This window comes from Fusarium fujikuroi, chromosome FFUJ_chr10 (assembly GCF_900079805.1).
Source record: "Fusarium fujikuroi IMI 58289 draft genome, chromosome FFUJ_chr10".
Taxonomy (NCBI): Eukaryota; Fungi; Ascomycota; class Sordariomycetes; order Hypocreales; family Nectriaceae; genus Fusarium; species Fusarium fujikuroi.
In genome coordinates, this window is record NC_036631.1 from 1949707 (window position 1) to 1969978 (window position 20272).

At 50.1% G+C, this 20272-nt stretch overlaps 8 protein-coding genes; 3 read left to right on the forward strand and 5 right to left on the reverse strand.

Moving 5' to 3' along the window:
• Positions 1 to 619: 619 nt before the first annotated feature.
• FFUJ_10962 (related to 15-hydroxyprostaglandin dehydrogenase) lies at positions 620 to 1577 on the reverse strand (the record flags this gene model as incomplete). XM_023569805.1 has 2 exons in its annotated part: positions 620 to 932; positions 997 to 1577. The coding sequence occupies 2 exons, from the start codon at positions 1575 to 1577 to the stop codon at positions 620 to 622; spliced, it is 894 nt and encodes a 297-aa protein (XP_023436968.1).
• Positions 1578 to 1927: 350 nt separating this feature from the next.
• FFUJ_10963 (related to cutinase transcription factor 1 beta) lies at positions 1928 to 4396 on the forward strand (the record flags this gene model as incomplete). XM_023569806.1 has 6 exons in its annotated part: positions 1928 to 3027; positions 3093 to 3159; positions 3215 to 3380; positions 3446 to 3626; positions 3685 to 3846; positions 3910 to 4396. 6 exons carry the CDS (start codon positions 1928 to 1930, stop codon positions 4394 to 4396), a joined length of 2163 nt encoding a protein of 720 aa, XP_023436969.1.
• A 66-nt stretch (positions 4397 to 4462) lies between these two features.
• FFUJ_10964 (uncharacterized protein) lies at positions 4463 to 6365 on the reverse strand (the record flags this gene model as incomplete). XM_023569808.1 has 2 exons in its annotated part: positions 4463 to 4608; positions 4670 to 6365. The coding sequence occupies 2 exons, from the start codon at positions 6363 to 6365 to the stop codon at positions 4463 to 4465; spliced, it is 1842 nt and encodes a 613-aa protein (XP_023436970.1).
• A 580-nt stretch (positions 6366 to 6945) lies between these two features.
• FFUJ_10965 (uncharacterized protein) lies at positions 6946 to 8288 on the reverse strand (the record flags this gene model as incomplete). XM_023569809.1 has 6 exons in its annotated part: positions 6946 to 7285; positions 7350 to 7513; positions 7568 to 7617; positions 7679 to 7760; positions 7827 to 8053; positions 8177 to 8288. The coding sequence occupies 6 exons, from the start codon at positions 8286 to 8288 to the stop codon at positions 6946 to 6948; spliced, it is 975 nt and encodes a 324-aa protein (XP_023436971.1).
• Positions 8289 to 8814: 526 nt separating this feature from the next.
• On the forward strand, positions 8815 to 10734 carry FFUJ_10966 (related to sugar transporter; the record flags this gene model as incomplete). XM_023569810.1 has 8 exons in its annotated part: positions 8815 to 9016; positions 9072 to 9258; positions 9326 to 9434; positions 9503 to 9584; positions 9648 to 9915; positions 9980 to 10172; positions 10227 to 10461; positions 10514 to 10734. 8 exons carry the CDS (start codon positions 8815 to 8817, stop codon positions 10732 to 10734), a joined length of 1497 nt encoding a protein of 498 aa, XP_023436972.1.
• Positions 10735 to 11208: 474 nt separating this feature from the next.
• Positions 11209 to 13404, reverse strand: FFUJ_10967 (uncharacterized protein; the record flags this gene model as incomplete). XM_023569811.1 has 4 exons in its annotated part: positions 11209 to 12211; positions 12268 to 12917; positions 12964 to 13131; positions 13186 to 13404. The coding sequence occupies 4 exons, from the start codon at positions 13402 to 13404 to the stop codon at positions 11209 to 11211; spliced, it is 2040 nt and encodes a 679-aa protein (XP_023436973.1).
• A 454-nt stretch (positions 13405 to 13858) lies between these two features.
• On the reverse strand, positions 13859 to 14299 carry FFUJ_10968 (probable homocitrate synthase, mitochondrial precursor; the record flags this gene model as incomplete). XM_023569812.1 has 2 exons in its annotated part: positions 13859 to 13993; positions 14081 to 14299. The coding sequence occupies 2 exons, from the start codon at positions 14297 to 14299 to the stop codon at positions 13859 to 13861; spliced, it is 354 nt and encodes a 117-aa protein (XP_023436974.1).
• Positions 14300 to 16701: 2402 nt separating this feature from the next.
• On the forward strand, positions 16702 to 19609 carry FFUJ_10969 (uncharacterized protein; the record flags this gene model as incomplete). XM_023569813.1 has 3 exons in its annotated part: positions 16702 to 16937; positions 17025 to 17269; positions 17331 to 19609. The coding sequence occupies 3 exons, from the start codon at positions 16702 to 16704 to the stop codon at positions 19607 to 19609; spliced, it is 2760 nt and encodes a 919-aa protein (XP_023436975.1).
• Between the last annotated feature and the right edge of the window lie 663 nt (positions 19610 to 20272).

A 20272-nucleotide genomic window follows, 5' to 3' on the forward strand; every position in this document is an offset into this window, starting at 1 on the left:
TTGGCTTGCTTCTGTCGGTGTTTCAACGGTGTCCGGACGCGCATCTCGTGCGGCATCTTGATTAACGCGGCGTCTTAATTTCCCCGGCTTCTCAGCTTACAGGCGGCATCTTGGCTTGCCCACAATCACTCTGGTTAGCTATTTGTCTGTCCCACTGGGCATTACCCCTCGAGACATGCAAAGCCACTACAGTAATTAGCCGAGCAAATACAATTCTGTTACTCCCTGAAAAATGATCGTGTATTTTCTAGATGAGACTGAAAGTACTGGATGTTTCTTAGCATTGAGGACTAGCCAATTCCCGCCAATCTATCTCCCACTGTGATTATGGTCCCGAAACTCTAAAATCTAATTAATCCAGTCCCTTTATGTGACACCTGCTATTTGCAAGCCCCTGTAGACGAATATACATACACAATGGCTCTTTTATCTGAATCAGCAGGAATCTAGGGTACCGCATTTTATCCTATCTCAATGGCAAATTGCAGACATAGCGGCTTCAAACGTAAGAGCAGCGATACTCATAGAGTCACATGAGGACTGAGCAGGTAATTGCATCATTGCCTAAGTTCGGGATACTGAAGCAGGTTCATACATCCATAGGCACGTACCTCCATTGCTAGTCAGTTGTAATACCATCTGCTGAGGCCTTTCCAGGAGCCAGGTACTTGTAGATATCCTTCACTGCATCTTTCTTCCTACTAGTGAGACTAGCAGGGCCCTGCGGCCCAGGGTCATCAAGAAGAGATACCTTCCTCCATTCCGTCTCATGACAGACTTCTAACATAGTGCCTGGCTCAAACTCTTCAGTCTGAGTGAGTAGAGCCATCATGGCGTTGGCCACAGCATCAGGCGGCAGGAGATAATCTCGTTCCATGTCAAGAAATTTGGCTGCTTCGGGTTTCTCTGAGAATAGTGGTGTGGACACGGTTCTTTGAAACGCGCATGTTAGATGAGGCAAATCAATGAGGGAAGATATATATATGTGTAGCTTACCCTGGTGCAACTCCCAAGACCCGAATTCCCGAGGTTTGGGCAAGAGGTGCCATACCTCGAACAAAGCTGCTCAGTGCATGCTTTGAAGCAGTGTATAGCGGAGTGATGATACTTGCTCTCTGGGCAGCAATGCTCGACAGATGGATTATAGTTCCCGGAAGATCGGCTTCGACAAGCCTCCGCACAGCAATGCGTGTAGTCTTAATAGGGTGCACGAGGTTAATGTCGAGAACCTTGTACCTCGAGTCGCTATCTCGGTCTTCCCAGAAGGAATTGCTTGAGGGTTCGTAGACACCAGCTCCAGGTACCACGACGGTAGGTGTGCCGTTGAAAATCTTCACGCAGTAGTCAAATGCTGCCTCGAGTTGAGCCCAGTCTGTGACGTCGAGTTTGAAAAACTTGACCCTGTCTGCATCGCTTGGCTGCAGTGAGCCTATCCATGTCGAGGCGGTGGGATGAAGAGTAAGGTCTGCGATTAGAACATGGTAACCGGCCTCGTGAATCTTCTTGACAAAGGCTAGCGAGATGCCTGACCCGCCCCCAGTGACAAGGGCGATCTGGCGCGGGGTGGTGTCGGTCATGGCTTTGTGGTAGGGAGTCCTCGTACCAAATATCGAGGCGCTCTGGAACACAAGCCTTTGGACTAACTGATATACCTGGAGTATTTTGACTGGTTACGAGCCGCGAGACAAGACAAGGACGACTTTCGGCTTCTTGGGCACGGCTTCTCGACATTCGGGGAATGGGGCTATTAGTGGCGGAGCTACACCACCGCAAAAGTCTAGCTTAAAGTCTAAACCCGATCTCCCTAGTCTAGACGCGGGGTCTTCAGATCGTATCCATGTAGACCGCCAGAGCCAGGTTGGTGCATCATTATTAAGAAGCCGCCTTCGCATCATGTCTGCCTCCTCCCCTGTCTTCACTCTCCACCATGCCCGTCCGTACTGCCGTCGCATGTCGCCGATGCAATGCCCGCAAGATCAGGTGTTTAGCACCAAACGGTGTCCCTTGTCTCAATTGCGATTCCGCAGGGGCAGATTGCCAACTCATTGAGTCGAGAAGGGGCAAGTACCCGCGTCACAGACGGCTCAGGCCAAACAAGCCCTCCACCGTGGACAAGGCTGATGAGACACTACAGTCTTCGTCAACTTCCTCAAACCCACCACCGATATCTCTATCGCCGCAGCATATAGTCCATCTCCCTGCACTGGCGTCGCCGTCGAATTCTCATCGAGGCGCAGAGTTCGACGCCACTGACGCTCACGAGACTCTTGTGGCTGCCGACTCAGGAGATGGCAACACCAACGCCGCCAACATCAACAGCACGGCTACCACGCAAGACACGCCTGAATCACCTGGTTTTCTCTATGCCCGCATCGCCGAAAATAGTGCAAATAACAACTCCACATCAACCATCACCGACACCAATAGGACTGCCTTTCTCGGTGAGGCCTTTAGCCTCAGCTATGTCGTTCACAATGTCATCGGGCCCTTATTTTCCAGCTCGTCAATTCATCCCCACAGACTGCACTTCCCTTTGACTTGCCACGGCGATGGTGAACCCGATTCGCGCTCCCGAGTAGATATCGTGACATGTCAGATCAGCCATCTGAAGTCTCAACGTCTCCTGTACTTCCCATGTCGCGAAACACTCCACCTTCTCATCGACTGCTACTTTGAGGCCTTTCACCCAGCCTTTCCTATACTCGACGAGTCCTCGTTTCGCAGAGCCACCGACACAGGCGAGACTTCTCTGATAGTTCTCAGCGCCCTTCTCATGGTCGCCGTGAGTATCTGCACCACAGATGTCCTCCAACAGAACGGATCTGTCAGCCGGTACGGCGCGCGGAGTATCTACTATCATCAAGCAAAGGCTCTATACGACGCAGATCAGGAGCCCAGCAAAGTTGATATCATTTTGGGCACCTTTTTGATGAGCTTTTGGTGGGGAGGCCCCAATGATCCCAAGGACTCGTGGCATTGGCTGGGAATAACATCGAACCTTGCAACGAGTCTTGGTATGCATCGATCGTAAGTCTTATTTTTGTTCTGGCTATCTCTATCACAAACTAACCGCCCTGTCTTCTCCCTAATAGAACTCAAAACTCGTCCGTGGACTCTAATACGGCGGCAAGGTGGAAGAGAATCTGGTGGTCTATCTATGTATACGCCAAGTTCCTTCGTCACGATTGACTGTTGCTGACTGAACTTGATCCAGATCCGGGAGAACCTTGTTAGTGGCTCAATCGGCAAGCCTCGTCACATATCGGATTCAGACTGGGATGTTGAGGCGCCAACAGAAGAGGATCTCGAGAGCGTGGTTAGCTCCGAGAGGCCTGAACTTACCGCCTATTTTATATATATGGCCCATTTATCCAAGATATGTACGTAGTTACACCAGCAGTATAACTATTTTTGGCCACCCAGCTGACTAGCTGTATTGCCCCAGTCGGTGGTATTCTGTCCTCCAGATATGCAGCCTCCAAACCTGTAGATTCGAGCAAAGGATCTGAAGATCTGGAGCATGATCTTCAACAGTTTCGTTCAGAGCTCCCAGAAACAATGGTCTACAGGGGTCTTGGTCCAGATCAACAAGGCCTCTGGGCCGCTATGCTTGCAATGGCAACGTGGTGGGTACCGCTGTGTTTAAGACTTGGCCCTGGCCCTCGCACTAACTCGGTCCATCAGCTATGCTACCATACTTCTTTGTCGTCCACAGAATGAGGATCAGACCGGCGAGAACTGCCGATGGGGAAACCGTCGGAAAGCTTTTGATGCAGCGAATGAGATCACTCGTATAACAGAAGATATCTTGGCAGACTCAGCGGGGAGGCTATGCCAAATACACACGTGAGTAGTAACTGGATGGAAATCAATCCACCGTGGTTCTAGACTGACAATCACCCTTGGCAGAATACCAGCCCTTTTCAACGCTCTAGCTATGCATCTCCTCTCGCTCTGCGAATCAAGGGAGTTGGAGAACTTCCAAGTCCGAAAGGGTCTAGCCGAAGCCCGCTCAGACATTTGCATGCTAGGCCTCGAAGTCCTACAGGAATCTTGGCCTGTTGGAAGGTGGGTGTACCGCCTTTTTGCCATGATCAGAAACCGAATGCGGGAGTATGCACAGCCTGAACCTTCAGGGTTGGTGAATCAACCAGCGCCAGCTTATCCGTCTATTCAACAGGAGGCGGATCAGGAAGGAGAAGACAGTCGAGATGACGTTCAAGAGGATTCTCAAGGATGGCAAGGTCATGAAAATGCCGATCAGGGCGTGGTAGCCTCTTGGTTACCTACACCTCTGTATTCAGCTGAGACTTTCTCGCCGCATCAATTCTTGGATCTGACAGCCCAAAGTCTCTTGCTTGAGGATTATATTCCTGATATATTTACTTTCAGCTGAGAAAAAATGAATTACTTTTCCCGCATCGAAGAAATATTTAAAAGCGCTCTCACTAAAAACACAAGACTAAATCCTTCCGCGATCAAGAAACTTTCTTGGGATAGGCACATGCTTTGCTCTTAGATACTCAGCCACATTCTTTCCCAGCACATCATAAGTCGAGCTTGCCGCCACACCTCGGTCCAGATGATCTTTGAGCAGAAAGTGAACAGCTACAGAACGGACTTGTTAGTGGTCCCTGCCAGTGAGTGGCGAACTTGAGGGTCGACTTACCTTGGATATTTGGCAGCTCGAATCGTTCGACACGTCCTCCATTATAATCATTCTGTAGAATATCGATGATTCGGTCCACAGTGAGCAAGGACCTCAGCCAGGCATACTCATCCTCGTGACGGACAAAGAAGCCGATATTACAATCTGAACCTTTGTCACCGGACCGGGCGTGCACGATGTAGCCTAGCGGTGCCATGATGCTTGGCCCAAAGGAGAGCAGCGGTTGTGGTTCAGACACTGGTTGTATCTCCTGCCGATGCACATAAGGAACTGTATCAGTTGGTGGCTTAATGTCGACCACTCGCTCACACCAAGGAAGATGAGCTCTTTGCCTGATAAGGGCTTGTGGCATTATAGTGACAAAGTACTCATTGTAAGGCTTCGGAAATGCCTGGCGGTCATCGACGGCAAAGGTGGCTCCGGGGTATGTTGACATGACTATGTTCCAGCACTTGTTGCGGAAGTTGGACGGCGACAGAGCATCGGCTTCAGGTGCTTGGGCAAAGACCCTCACATCAACAGTGGCGGCGTCTTGGGATACTGGGTTGGGCTGGCAGGCCCCACTGACTGTAAAAGCAAGCTTGGACATAGACTCGACATCGAGGTAGAATCTTAGCTGTTTCTCCAACAGAGCAGCCTTTTCTTCAGCGTCGAGGCCCACGATGAAGTAATGTACCTCAGCCTGGTAGCCTCCGGGGGCAGTCAAGCCGACCTTTGTCGTTGGCGGAGGCTTTTCGAAGCCGATGTTGTGTACAAAGACACTATCAGGACCGGCCTGTTCCATCTTGATCTGGTCCACGATGGCGACCACGTCCGAGTTGTAGTATCGCTTGCCCTGTAGCTCATAGAGCAGCTGAGAGCGGCACGTGTTGACAGATACCTCGCCGCCCCTGTCTTTCGAGTGGTGGCACTCGATGAAGAAGGTACCATCACACTGAATGCGGGCAATGGGCAGATTTAACAAGGGACTTTTGCCCCGAGGGAGTGTCTTGAAGCCGGTGTAGTTGCCACCGGTGACATAGTAAGAACACTCGATCAGATGACCCGCGATCAAGGCATGTGCGAGCTCCTGGTACTGTGTGCTAGACCACCCGTGCCAATATGCAGCAGCTCCCATGGTTGGAGCTGCGTCCGCCACGCGACCGCAGAGGACAATGTCAGCCCCATTTATGAAAGCCTGTGATATGCCTCGTGAGCCTAGGTAGCACTGCGCATACACCGGGCTGTGTCCCCATTCCTGAAAAGACTGGCCCGTAGTGATGTTTCGAAGTTTCGCTCCCTCAGAAACGTACTGCTGGACCGTGTCGAGAACTTCGTCTCCTTCGATCCAGACAATTCGAAGGTCTGTTCCAGATTCCTCGACGATCTTCTGTATACGCTGATACAGAAGTTCTGTGTCGCATGCCCCGGCGTTGACAGCCATCTTGATCTTTCGTGCAGACAAGTCTGGCAGGGCGCACTGGAAGGAGTCGACGAACTGCTGTTCGAAAGCAGGAGCAAAGTCGAGATTCTGGCTTTCAGCACGCTGTGCTTTGAGCATTCCGCGTGCTGCCATGTTGTACTCTGACAGCCAGTCTCCGACGATAAAGTCGACATCGGCGTTCTTTGCGAGCTCTGCCAGGTTCTCAACCATATCTGTGATGGCGCCTGATGCTGATGCCACACGGACAGGACGACGATTTATTTGAGATCCCATCTTGAAAGTTTTGTTCTGGTGGCGGTTCTGTTGATACAAGCGCTATGATGTGCTGTTTTTGTCACAAAGGTAAATCTTCTGTGCCAGGAGGAGAGGTTAGCATCGTAGCAACAGCGATAGTTTTATCCAAGTCACTGCTGTTGTAGATGGATCAGAGGATATGGAAGGGTGCAGTGCTACCGCGGCGGGCTCGGCTTCTGACTGGGAACAATGGTTCGGTGCATTTGGGTACCATGAAGACGGCATCTTAGCCCAGTCCCCGCGGCATCACAGTGAATTAGTGATATGCCGGGTGGCCAATGGCGATCAAACTATGTTACGACTACTCTTCTAGGATCAATTAGAAGGAAGCTGCCAATTCCAGTAATCAACTATCTGAATTGTGGCTTGACTGAGTAATCTGGAGTTGAGTCTTGTGACAATGCCAGTTTTCCTACCCGGCCCAGGCCAAATAATTCTCACTTCGTCTACACCTTTGCCCCCGGGCTCGTTCTAGACACTCTTTTACTGCACGGTCGATCAATAGTACATTCTCATGACCTTCTATTGATTCTAGGCGTCAAATGACTATTTTAGCCAGCTACAGGATAGCGATGGCATTGGGGGGCGAGGCACATCCACCAACCACTCTCAATGGAGCGCTTGCTAAGAAGAAGGACCACCTGTTATGCGCCTTGCACTCTTCTGCCAGTGCCTCCAGATCCCAAAGCTCGCCGATCGGTGTTCCCCACTGGACAAGAAGCCATTCGTGTAAGCAGCAATCTTCTGGGTACGGCCATGCCTCGAAGCCCATGGTGTCGCCAGCCACTGCCGAAAAGTGCTTTGAGTACAGCCATCTGACCGTCTCGTCATTATTTTCCAATCCAATCATATAATGCTGCTTCTCGGTGCCTAGAGCTCGAATATCGGCCTTGGCGTTGCTGTTGGAAGAAGAGAGCTCTGTCAGACTTGTTCTTCTGCTGAGAGGGGGCTGTGAATACATACTTGTGCCATCTCACGAAACCGCTCCTCACGATGAGGATATCTCCCTGTCTTGTCTCTGTCCCCTGGTAGGCGAGCGTAGCTTCGAGCTCCGAAACTGGGATTTTGTGACAGCTGATGGCTGACGGTGGTTCAATGCCCGGATTCTTGTGCTCCCACCAGCTCAGCTAGTTTCGTCGAGTGATTAGCTAGGATAAGACAGGTTAAACACAGATACGTACCCAGTCTACGAGAATGCCTCTACCGACTATACCGCCTCTGTCACATATCTCTGGTATTGAGACAAGGTAAGTAGTGATCAAGGAGACTAGTCTTGGTCAAGCGGCACGTACTGTGAATGCCAAGATCATTTGAGGTCTTGAGCTGATCATGTGTCCAGCCATTGTAGTAGACTGCTGTCTTCTGGCTACCGAACTGTCGAGTTGGGTAACTTGTTAACCTTATACTAAATGAAAACGCGTGAAGACCGCTGGAACATACATGCTTTAAACTGTCCCATTGAGAGCTTGTCTGCGTGTTGAAAGAAATAACGTCGTCAAAGGCGACAAAGCCTTCCTCAGCAAGGTCCTTGACGGTGTGCTGTAGTGGAATTCGTCCGAAACCTGGGAACTCAATGTTATGGAGGGGCCAGTCGAGCTGCACATGCGTCCCGGTTCGTATCTCGTCTTTCGCCTTCTGTACAACTTCCTTGGTGAGGAGTCTCAGGGCTGCAGTTTAATTATCAGTTTCGATTTCGCCTTTCGTTTCCTCTTCCAGTAGTAGCTATCTTTGTGTTGTGACTAAACAGCGCGGGATATCTTGATCCTGAACTTGCTTTCTGCCCTACTTACTTCCCAGTTGGTCTTTCTGACCATCAACGTCGAAAATGCCCCAGAGACATCCTTTTGGCTGACCTTTTACCACTGGAAGGTCGTCAAACTCGGGAAAAGAGAAGTTGCTCATGATTGTGCAAGTAGTGCTGGCTGTCGCGTCGATCACAAATTTCACAGGTCTATCGGCCAGTCACCAAAATCGAGAAATGTTATGACATCCTCCACTATTTGACAGAAGGTTCTACCTGGAGGTCGTAAATGTGGCTGAACTAAATCGCACTAACACTGGGCCTAAAAAGCCGAGACGCCGCCTCACTCACTTAACTACCTATTTTGGTACCGTGTTTGAGAGGCGGCTTCTTGAGATGCCGAAGAGGCCGTTGGTTTGGTTCCCTCTGATTTTGCATCTGCATCCTCTATGGACGGCCCCTTGCCCAAGTTGCCCTAAGGTCATGTTGAGAAATCCCTTGATCACTTCCCCACGATCTGTTACCCCAGACGCGGAGAGACCCGCATCCCCAGATCTTCTGCATATATAGATGCAGTCGCTTTTCTCCAGAAAGCGATTTTTCCGGCGCAGCAGCATCTCAAGATAGCAACCCTGACTCCAAGACAAGAACAAACAAGCAACCGTCGTCAGGAGCAGCAGAGACGAAATGGCTGCAACCATGAACAACAAATCGATCCCAGCGACGAGATACAATTTCGCACTTGTATTCTTCGTAGCTCTTGGCTCTTTCACCTATGGCTTCAACGCCTCCATCATGGGCACGGTCTTCGGCCTTGCCCCTTTCTTCTCCTACTTCGGTCTCAACCTCACCGGCCCCGGTGCAGACTATGCCAACTCAATGATCGGCGGTACGAAAGACTCAAGCAAGGCATCAAGACATTTGCTAACAAGAGTTCATCCCAGCTACGAACGGCCTATTCTCCGCTGGAGGTATCATCGGCTGCCTCCTTATGACGAAACTCGCCGACAAATTTGGACGAAAGAGGGCTATCCAGGGAATCTGCGCTGTTTGTGTTGTTTCGGTCATATTCCAGGCTGCTGCTGTACATATTGCTATGTTGCTTGTGGGCAGGTTCCTCAATGGTCTTGGGTAGGTTCAGAGCGTAACTACGCTATTCGCGTATAAAGCCCAGAGCTTACGTTAATCAATCTTATAGGTCCGGCATGATGAATGTGATCATCCCTCTGTACCAGTCAGAAGTTGCTCCGCCACACATCCGTGGTCGCATGGTCGGAGCTCATGGTTTTTGTCTCGTCCTCGGCTATGTCAGTTCCCTCTAAACCCTCAGCTCCCAATCTGTTTCATCATGGCTGATTCCATCTTCACATTATAGAACTTTGCCGCCTGGACCGGACTCGGTTGTTACTTTGCGACCAATCCTCAAATGCAGTGGCGCCTCTGCCTTGCTCTTCCTGGTTAGTAAAGAGCAAGCTTTACATTTCGAGTATCACATCACTGACGCCATGGCCCGCTCACAGCTGTTGCTCCCGGCATCCTTGGTCTTGGATCATCGTTCATTCCAGAATCTCCCAGGTGGCTCGTAACGCAAGACCGTGGGACCGAGGCCCTCGATATCCTCACCAAACTCCACCATCAACCGGGCGACCTGAACAATGAAGCGGCCCAATCTGAGTGCCGCGCTATCAAGACCCAGTTGACACTTGAGTCAAGTGAGCCCAAGTCATTTGTCGGCATCATGAGAAAACCTTCCTATCGCAAGCGACTCCTCATTGGCATATTTGTCCAGTAAGTAAACTGAAAGCACCATGAGCCACAGCATGCCTCGAACGTGAGCTGATTCCATCTCTAGGTGCATTGCCCAATCTACTGGAGTTCTTGTAATCAACAACTACCAGGTCCTTCTGTACAACGGCCTCGGTCTAACAGGTTACCTCCCACTCCTCCTCTACGGAGTGTATACAGCTTGGGCGGCTTTGCTCAACTGGGTGGGCGCTATGTTTGTTGATAAGTTTGGTAGAATTCTTATGCTTACTGTTGGGCTTGTACGTGTTACATCCTGATCCCCTTTACGGCATGGAAATACTGATCATACCCAGGTCGGGTGTGCACTGATGGTTGCTGGCGAGGCAGCCATCGTCGCTGTTGCCGCCGAGAATAAGAACAACCACGCCATCAACGCAGCTGGTGTATTCTTCCTGTTCGTCTTTGTTACTTTCTATGCCACATGTATCGATGCCATCAGCTACATTTACTGCACCGAGATCTTTCCCACTTCCATCCGCGCCAAGGGCGTTAGCTACTCTGTCATTGGCCTGTTCGCCATGACTCTGAGTAAGTGAAACTCGTTTTAGAAATTGACTAGATGACTGACATATGCTGCTAGTCTATACGCAGCCTGCACCTATCGCCTTCGCTCAGGTCGGGTGGAAGTACTACCTTGTCTTTGTCATCGTGCCACTCCTTGGTGCCCCTGTTGTTTATTTTATGTTTCCTGAGACTAAAGGTCTTTCATTGGAAGAGATTGGTACTCTCTTCGATGACGGGAATGAGACTTCAACTGTTGAGGTTCGAGAGGATGTTGCCGAGAAGCTGGATTGCTTCTGAGCTGTGGCAATGTGAACTCAGGTCGTGTCTGTTTACGGATCGTTTGAATTGAATAACGGCATCAGCGTCTGATTAGCTGATATGTAAATGTATCGTTCTATCTTAAGCCTTCATTTCTCTAATCTCTTCCAAAGTCTTCAACATTCAGTCTCCTGTCTTTATTGATACCTAGCTAAAGCTCCTGTCTTTGACGACAGTTATGTCTCTGATGATAGTCACAAATAATCTCTGCTGTATACACTTTTCCATAGCTTTTCACTCTGAAAACCTACTCCTCTCATTGACCGCTTCCAGGTTTCACTATACCACGTTGTAAATTACTCCAGAGCCACATCTTCGGATAATGAACCCAGTGTCCTTGTAGGTTGTTTTAGACTCTTTAAGTATCTAACGCTGCATAACGTCCATTAAACCTACACCAAAACCCAAAGTCTGATCGTTGAAATAAGCATAAAATTAAGCTCAACACAACGGTCAATGCTCGCAAAAACTATACTGGATACCAGACCAACTTTGCTCCGCGTCACGCTGATAACTAGTCCTCTCGTCCATGAGCTTCAATCGATGCTCCTTCGCCTCCTCCAACGTCATCGGCATCGTCGACTCATCAGCCTCAGTTTGGACCATGTGTACCAGCTCCTCCGGAAGGGGATTACCACTCTCGGCCGCAACTTTCAGAGCAGAGTGCTCTCGCTCTCCCCTAGACACTAACTTCGCGACTGCGTTTGGAATGTTCTTCGCACTCTCCTCATTCAAGCCCCTAAATGCACTCTCCGACCACCAACTCTTCTGCTGAGGCGGCACGTTTCCTGTGTTGATAATCCTCGTTCTTGGATCAACAAGCCAAAGCGCTATGAACCGTCGATGCCCTGGTTTGCTCTTATCATCCAACTCCACAGGCGAAACTCTATGGTGGAAGACATTCGGGAACGCCAGCAATCTACCCTGCTTCGTCTCAATCTTTCCATAACGCTGAAGGCAATCTCCGCCTCTTAGATTGGTGCCGTAAACTTGCTCCATCCAACCAAAAGCATCCTGGCCGATATTCCAGTCCTCTTGGTAATAGTCAGTCTGCATACGGAATTGCAGATAACTGGGCTTTACGTTCTCTGAGTCGAGGTAGTAAAGGGCTGTGCCGACAATGTGCTCGTTCATTTGGCCTTCTACGTGCCACCCTCCGGCGGGAAATGTCGGTTTGTCAGGTGTGAGTTCGATGGAAGCCATTTTGACGATGACTTGGAGGTCCTTGAATCGTTCGCGTAGTGACATTCCTGGCTTGACACCATAGTCCCATGCTTTAAACTCGGGGGCCTCGGGTTGAACGGGCTCTCTGATCTCTTCCCAAGCATTCTTCTTGCGGGTGTCATAAAGGAGATCGCCATCTGCATCTCTGATGACGTCTTCATACTCAACCTCCCCTGCATCATCAGGCGTCCAGTCATCGATTCGTGGGGTCCAGTTTGCCTCGTTGTCGTCACTACGAGCGTTAGTGGTCCTTCCCCAGTCTAACTCCAGTAAATGGCTGTAACTTACTCGGGATTTTCAGGGCGCGGGAAGCGAGCCTTGGTCCGTCCAGCGGAGACGATGTCCCAGTCTCTTACAAACGACACACTGTGATCCCAGGCGGGAAGAGCTCTTCCAATGAGTTTCTCAATCGTCTCATAAATGTCACCATGTTTGGGATGCAGATTGTTGATGTAGCTCGTCAACTTGACGCTTCCATCATCCATGAGCTTGACATTGGACGGGAGCCACTGGTAGGCATCAGACCAAAACAGCTTATGCGAATCGCTACCATTCACCGCCCAATTTATATGGTAGCGATTATCGTAGCCTGATGGGACGTCGGCCGGCTTTTTAGGTATGACTTCTCCTTTGCCGCTCCATTTGTCGACCGCATCTTCGACGCCAACTACCTCATCGCGAAATACGCGAGAACGTCCATACACGAGAGGATAAAGAGAAGGGTGTACTAGGTTCTGGACCACGTCATTGGTCCGAGGATGCCAATCTGGGTTATCTTTCTGTTCATCCTTGAGCTTTGCAAAAGCGTTTCGGAGACGTTCATGGAGGGTATTGTCGATGAAGGTATCTGACTTGATGACCGTTGCATTCGCATCCAAAGCTGGTATGAGACCAGTCTTTTCAAAGAACTTGGCCTTGACACGAAGCTCTTCGATACACTAAAATAATAAGCACGGAACGGAAGATACAATTGAGCGTTCTCACATATTCGAGACAGCCCCGATCTAGAATATATTTGAGTCTGTCGGGTCCATAACCAGCACCGCTTCTGAATCCGGGGTTCCTATGTTGCACAATCTCGTCGTACAAAGGATCAACCGGAAGTGCAAGGGCTTCTTGGATCCATTTCTCCGTAATGGCTTCATCAAAGACCTTTGATCTGATGAGCTTCATTCTCCATTCGATGTTTCATGCATTCATTCATACCTTTACATGCCAGTCAGGTTTGTCGGTCAATTGATTCATCACAATCATCATGGCAGCCTCGCGCACAAGCAGCATATCAGATTCAGCCCCGACAGAGTTGTAGTGAATTGCAGTTGGATAAATTTCGCCTTCATGATGGTAGTTATGATACCGAAGGTTCATGCCGAGGCCCGGATAGCAGCCGACGGTTGGAGGGTCAGGTTTCTTGTTAGAGAACATGGCGACGCGATTGAGTTGAGATATTGGAAGTTTACGGTGTAGTTGATTTGGTGCAGACGCGCTGTACTTATTTATACGCAATACCAGCAGCCGTTTGGGGGTTGATATCCACATTCTTCCGTGAATAGATGCGTAGGAAGCTGTTTGTTTAATCTCGTCAATTCACGAAAACCGATCGCGAAATCACGTGCGAATGTGGGGGTATTTTAGGCAGGCCAGGCAGCGGTTCTAAGATATTAGAAGCTCCCATGCACAGCTAAGCCAGTTTGAAGGGCATAGATAAGAAGAAAAACTTTTAACAATTGACAAGGCCAGAGCGCTGGTCTCCCAAGTTTTTTCGCAGACCAATATACCTTAATGCAAAGTGCTATATGAGGTACTACCTCCCAGGCTTAAACCCGCCAGGCTCAGTGGTTCACAAGGACACCAGCACCCTTATTCTTCTTTGGTCTACCTATGCTCCATTTTCATTTTGTAGTTCCAAGTGAAAGCTTCTGATCAGGGCATCGCTCTCATCAAGTGACATCACCTTGAGATCCGCCATGCTCTCAAGCTTAGCCGTACATTCCTCAATCTGGGCGTCAGTCATCTTGAGACAAAGTTGGTCAACACGACTCTTGATGGCGTTCCATCCCGTGAGTCTCGACGTGAAGTGCACGTATCTTTATAGACCGACATCCTCGGGCTTGAGGATCTCACACGTGGACGGGTCGTTGAGGATTGCATTGGCATGGACGCCAGCCTTGTGGGTGAATGCGTAGAACCTAGTAATTGGGTTGTTGAATGGTACGTTGATCTCAACGCATTCTGCAACAAAATCTTCGATTCTCTTGAGTCTGTTCAGCTTATACTTAGAAAGAATGTATTTGCCGGAGGTCGGCATCATTCTAGCCATCTCTAATTTTCATCGAGTCAGATCATGTCCAAGAACATGTGAATCAGTATACCAAAAATGTCAATATATCACTCCATGCTCAGCCATTAGAGCATTATAGTTTTAAATGTTCTACCTGAATCGTTTGACCAACACATGCCCCAACTGATGTATTTAATAGATGCAGATGTAACTGAAGCTCCTCAAAGCTTGCAACAGACTCAATGACACATGAATGGACCATCATCATGTCTTGTTGGTAGTTGAGGTGACGTAGAGTTAAAAACTACCCTACAGCTGACAAAAACAGCAAAATATGTGCTAGCGTGGTGAGAATTTTTAGCGAACTCCCCGTGCATGACCAGAAAAGCTTGTCCATGTGCCAATGTTGGCCACGCTCGTACCAAGCAAATTGTCGCCATTCTGAGTGACTAAAAGTCTCGGCACATCCGACCACGTCGTATTGTTTGAATCATGTGTCGCGTGCTCAATTACCAAGAGAAAACAATAGCTCGACTTTACGAGCTAAGTCTGCCAGGTACACATTGACTTGGTCTGTTTTTGTTTTCTCGGTCGTCGGTTATGTAACGAGAAATTAGTGATCGTCAGATACGACAAGGGACAAGGTGTTTCATGGCTTGTTCCAGCGGCATGACAGTGGAGTGGAGGTTGATCGTCTATCTCGTGTGCCGTGTACCGCCTCTTTCTCGGATCACGGAACACAAAGGAGGAGGCTATCGAAAGTCTATGAGATGGAGATGCTCGTATTGGCGGAAATGACATTGGGAACATGTTATGACCTTCACGGTTAGCAATGCCGAGCCGTCGACCATCGACATCGCCTGGAGGCTGGAACCTGGTGTTGACCGAAAAAGGAGAAGAGGGCCCCGCTTGTCAATGCAGCCTTTGCAGGTGAACTGCCGCCGTTGGAAAGGCTCTGATTCTTTTTTTATGACAGAAGCACGCTAGAAGGGTGCGTGCTACGGGGACCCGCTGCGAACTCTCAACCCCAACGAGTCAGCCATGGGGAGAAGGATATACGACACGACCAGTTATATTGCCAGGGCCGTAAAATGGGAGACGTTAAAGGATTCATCCATCGGTGAGCACATGATGAAACTGTAGCCTGCAGCTAGGCAGGTAGGCATGCATCGCAACGGTCGATCCCGCAGCCAGATGGGTAACGGCAATAATACATAAGATGACGGATTATGAAGGGCTGAAGGATCTAGTTTATGCTTACTGTGCCAAGCATTCCAAGTTTTTAATCCTGTAACCGCGGTAGACAGGATGTAATCCAATGCAATCCATCAAAAAGACGATCCCAATCGAAGATCGAAACAGTCCGAGAGGCGCATTGCCAAATAAAATAAATCACCCCCGCTTAAAGGAACACCCCAAATCAAGGCAATGAATGGCTGTAGACGAGTGGTGCAGAGTGGTGGCGGTGCATGCAGATTGATTACGTTGGGCGGTTTCGCGGTGTAAAATACTCTTCAGCCTAGTAACTCTAAAGGATTTGGGATTCGTGCCACGCAGTAATTACCACAAACAGCCTGTCTACCCCACCGCGGAAGAGCATTGTTACGGCCCCGGCGGCCCTTGACATGCACGCCATGGATGCTTGGGGGTTGTCGAGTGGCGTAGCATGGAAACACAACAATACCTCAAGCCCATCAGCGGCGACTGCATGCTGATGTAGCTCGACCAAAAGAGATGCGCCATAATTGTGTGATTTCAGCCGGTCACTTTGTTCCGCCAACTGCACAACACTGGCGGTGCACACCAAGCTTTGACGAGCAGTACATACAGTATTAGCCACGTTGCGACCCTGGCGCCTGTGTTGTAAGGGCTTCCCTAGAAAAACCATTGGCGGGGCTGTACCCTGCTAAAACGAGCCCCTAATAATCTGGCCGCGGAGGAGCTAATGAGCTACTTTTGGAGTGCCACTGACCCCTGAACACGCGACCCCTTTCTTATTTGGCCTCGAGCTCTGTGCTCTGCATGTTTTTTTTGATGGTGTCTACCCCACATTCTCCCGCTCATTGGAAAGGAAGGTGCAAAATCGCCCAAGTCCAGACCAGCTCGTTCCATTGCGACACACGACACACCTCGGCCCTGTCAGTCATTAACTGTACGGTGCTAACGTTAGACTCTTTAGCTTGGGGGGGAGACAGACGAGACTTCTTGGCTCTGTTTTATTTCCATCATTTTCTTCATTTTTTCCCCGATCCCTTCCCTCCCCTTCCCCCCCTTTTTCTTCTCTCTTTTCCGCCCCCATTACAAATCTCTAATCAACATCGTTGTCGTTTTTCGTTTACGTGCGCGCCGCCGCCCGCCCTCCCTCCTTTCAACAATCAGCGAAGCGGCCACTGCGTCTGAGTCTCTTCTCAACGACAGACCGCGCAAGGACGCTAGGCAAGATGTGTTTCCTCTTCTCGGTATCCTATGTTTTCGGCGTCTTCTTCGTCTCGGTAATCGCCAGCAAACTGCTACATCTGTGGACACATTTCTTCACTGTGCCAGCCTCGGCTTTTATCCTATACCTACCGACCTTCTTCCTCTTCGACTTGTTAGCGATATGCATAGCGAGGCTGTTTTTAAGTCAGTCCAAGACACCGTGGGCTTGGATAGGGTGTCTGTTGGGTACCATTGCTACGTGTGTCATTTCCTCGGCGATCGATTGCGATGGCCCCCAATTTGAGATGAGATGAACATGCAAACTGACGTTTTCGCGACTTGGCAGACTTATCTCGATCGGCGGCTCGGCGTCGCAGCTTGGTTTCTTCGTTAAGACCGGTGGAGAGCTCGATTGGCGCGATGCGACAGCTTACGCTACAAGCAAGGAGGGTCTCAAGGTTCTTTTCAGCGGCAGCGAAGCCGTGATAGCATGCGGAATTGGTCTGCTCATTATCGCCATTCCCATCCATGGATTCTTCTACCGCGCATTTGGGGCTTTCGTTGGCGCAATTGGCGACAACATCCTGTCAGGTTCGTGTCTGCGATGTCGGCTTTGCTGGTCCGCCCACTAATGTTTTGCTTCACCCGCTAGTTTACTCCTACTTCCGAAGCTTTCGCGTGCGAATTCCTGGTATCCAGCGCGGTAGATACTCAGCTCTCAAGAATGCCGATACCGATCTCGAATCGACCGATACATACTCGATGGATGAGGATTTCCGATCCAGCGCCGAAAACCCTCCGCGTGCGGGCGGAGAGAAGCTTGCCACCGTTCGAGGCAAGATTGCTCGATTCTTTGCGCGAATCCCATTCTTCTCGTGGCTGTGGAAAATTGCTCTCGCTCTTTTCCTCATGCTCACGCTGATTTTTAGACCTGCCAAGCCGTACGATTTGTTGTCAATCACCCTCCCTGTTTCGATGCTCGATGTTTTCGCTCCTGAGCCCGATTTCTGTCAAGCGCAGCGAAGCTTGATCCAGAACGCCTTCCCGTTCCCCGACTTGATCAACAATTCGACATGGAAACAACCTGAGGGCGATTATTTCAGAGGCTGGGCGCCTTTGGTCAACAAGGATATGAGCCCTCTTGGTGAGGCGTACCGAAATCACTCTGTCGATTGGTTGCCCGAGAAGGGAGACCTGCCCCGTGGCTTTTTCCGATTCGATCCCAAGCGTTTCAAGAACGGTTACCACGGTTCACTTAGCAAGGGCAGCACTATCATTTCCGAACACAAGTGTCCCCAGGTCTCACTGCAAGAGAAGGATCCCTACTACAACCCCGTCCAGGACCCTTTAAAGATCACCAACCTCGATACCGATATTCTGCCTACACTGAAGGAGGCGCTTGGCAATGGTGACGTCAAAATTAAGCATGTTGTGTTTATTCTCATGGAGAGTCTGCGTGCAGACTTCTGGCCTCTGCAGCAAGGCTCCCATACTCACAGCCTGATCATGGATCTCAACAAGAGCGACAAGGAGAAGGAAGCGGCCAACGAGCGATTGTCCTGGATGATGCCTCACATTGAGAAGATCACTGGCCTGAAGCAAGGATTCACCGACAAGAACGGCAAGCCGTATGCGAAGCCCAACTACACATGGCACGATCAAGCGGAGGAGGGTTTCGGTGGCATCAATGTCGCGACCGCCTACACCGCCGCCACAATGTCAACCAAAAGCTACTGTGCCAATCACTGCGGTGCTTATCCCATGCCTGTTGAGAAATTCGCCGAAGCCGACACCGACAGCTACCAGCCTTGCCTTCCTCAGATTCTCAGCATGCTTAACAAGGTCAAGACCAACACATCCTCTGATGATGCCGATTTTCGCGATTTGCAGTGGAAGACTGCTCTCTTCGAGGCTGAGATTGAAGAGTACGATCGTCAAGAGAAGTTCGACGCAAAGCTTGGCTTCGAACACATCATCACCAAGAAGCAGCTCGAGCACCACTGGCGCTTCAACGAGTCGGACGTCTTGGGCAAGAAGATCAACTACTTCGCCTACCCCGAGCCCATCCTTATGCCCCATCTCCAAGACTTCATCACCAACACGACCGCCAACAACCAGCGCATGTGGTTGACTCACTTCACCAGCACTACTCACCACGCTTGGGGTCTTCCCGAGGGCACTCCTTACTACGATTACGTTTCTCACACCGGGATGAACAAGGTGCACGACAACTTCAACAGGTACTTGAACACCCTTCGCTGGCACGATGGATGGATGGCCAGCTTGATGAATCTCCTCGACGACCAAGGGATTGCCAACGAGACCCTTGTTGTCTTCGCCGGTGATCACGGCCACTCTTTCAAGGACGACGGCGCTGGCAAGGAGGGTACATACGAGAACCAGTTCATCTCCAACTACCGAGTCGGCCTCACCTTCCGACACCCCCACCTCCCCCGAGTCCAATACGACGCCAACACCACCACCATCTCTATCCTCCCGACCATCCTCGACCTCCTCATCAACAGCGGCTCCCTCAGCGAGAAGGACACCCACATCGCCTCCGATCTCGTCCAAGACTATGAAGGTCAATCCCTCATCCGACCCTACAAGAAGACCGATGGTGATCGACGAGCCTGGACTTTCTCCGTCGTCAACTCGGGCGCTGGCATGCTCGGCGTCACCTCCGCTGACGTCCCCTGGCGTCTGGTCATCCCCCTCAACAAGGTCATCGAATATCGAGTCACCGACGCCGTCAACGATCCCATGGAGCTCAAACCCGTAGCTGCGTGGTCACCCGAAGAGCTCGAAACAGAAGTCCGTTCTGCCTTTGGCGACGAAGCCGCGCAGTGGGCCAACGAAGCCATACCCATAGCCCAATGGTGGGCCCTGGAGCGCCAGCGTCTCTGGCGCTACCACTCTTTGTCCGCATAGGCATGTCATTTTTTATATCTGCATCAAACCGGCGTTTTTGGGAAACAAACCTTTTGCTTAAACTGTGTGTACCTTCAACACACATTGCATCATCAAGCATCACGACAGAACAACCCCCAGTTCCTTTATCCCCGGATGGATGAAGACGTGGGTCTCACTCTCGAATCTTGGAACAGCGACAATAATAATCTCTTTTTCTTTTTTCGATATACTTTTCTCTTTGTAAAAAGGGCGACGATACGATGCGTGATAGAAAGGGGAACGGGCCGGATAAAACATCCATGTCATCATTTTTCTTTTATCAGTTTTTCTGGCTTGAATAACCAGGCTTGAACTTTACCTACTCGGAGTTTTCGGCGGAAGGGGAATGCGGACTGCGTTCACGGTCGCTATGGCATGGTTCTTTCTGGGGTATTGCTTCTTGGATCATTTGTGTATAGCGTCTAGAGGTTTCTTTTTGAACAAATGCATACTTGACTACCGTTTACTTTCATGTTCGTGATGTTATTCTTTGGCGGTGATGGTCGCGTGATGTTCAAGAGGTAAAGTTTACTGAGTACAGGCCCGTATTTTCGCAAGTCACTCTTTACTGGGGTGGGGATGTGACAGGTACACCATGTCACGCTATGAAACCAGGCGGTGAGGCGGTCTCAAGGATTGATG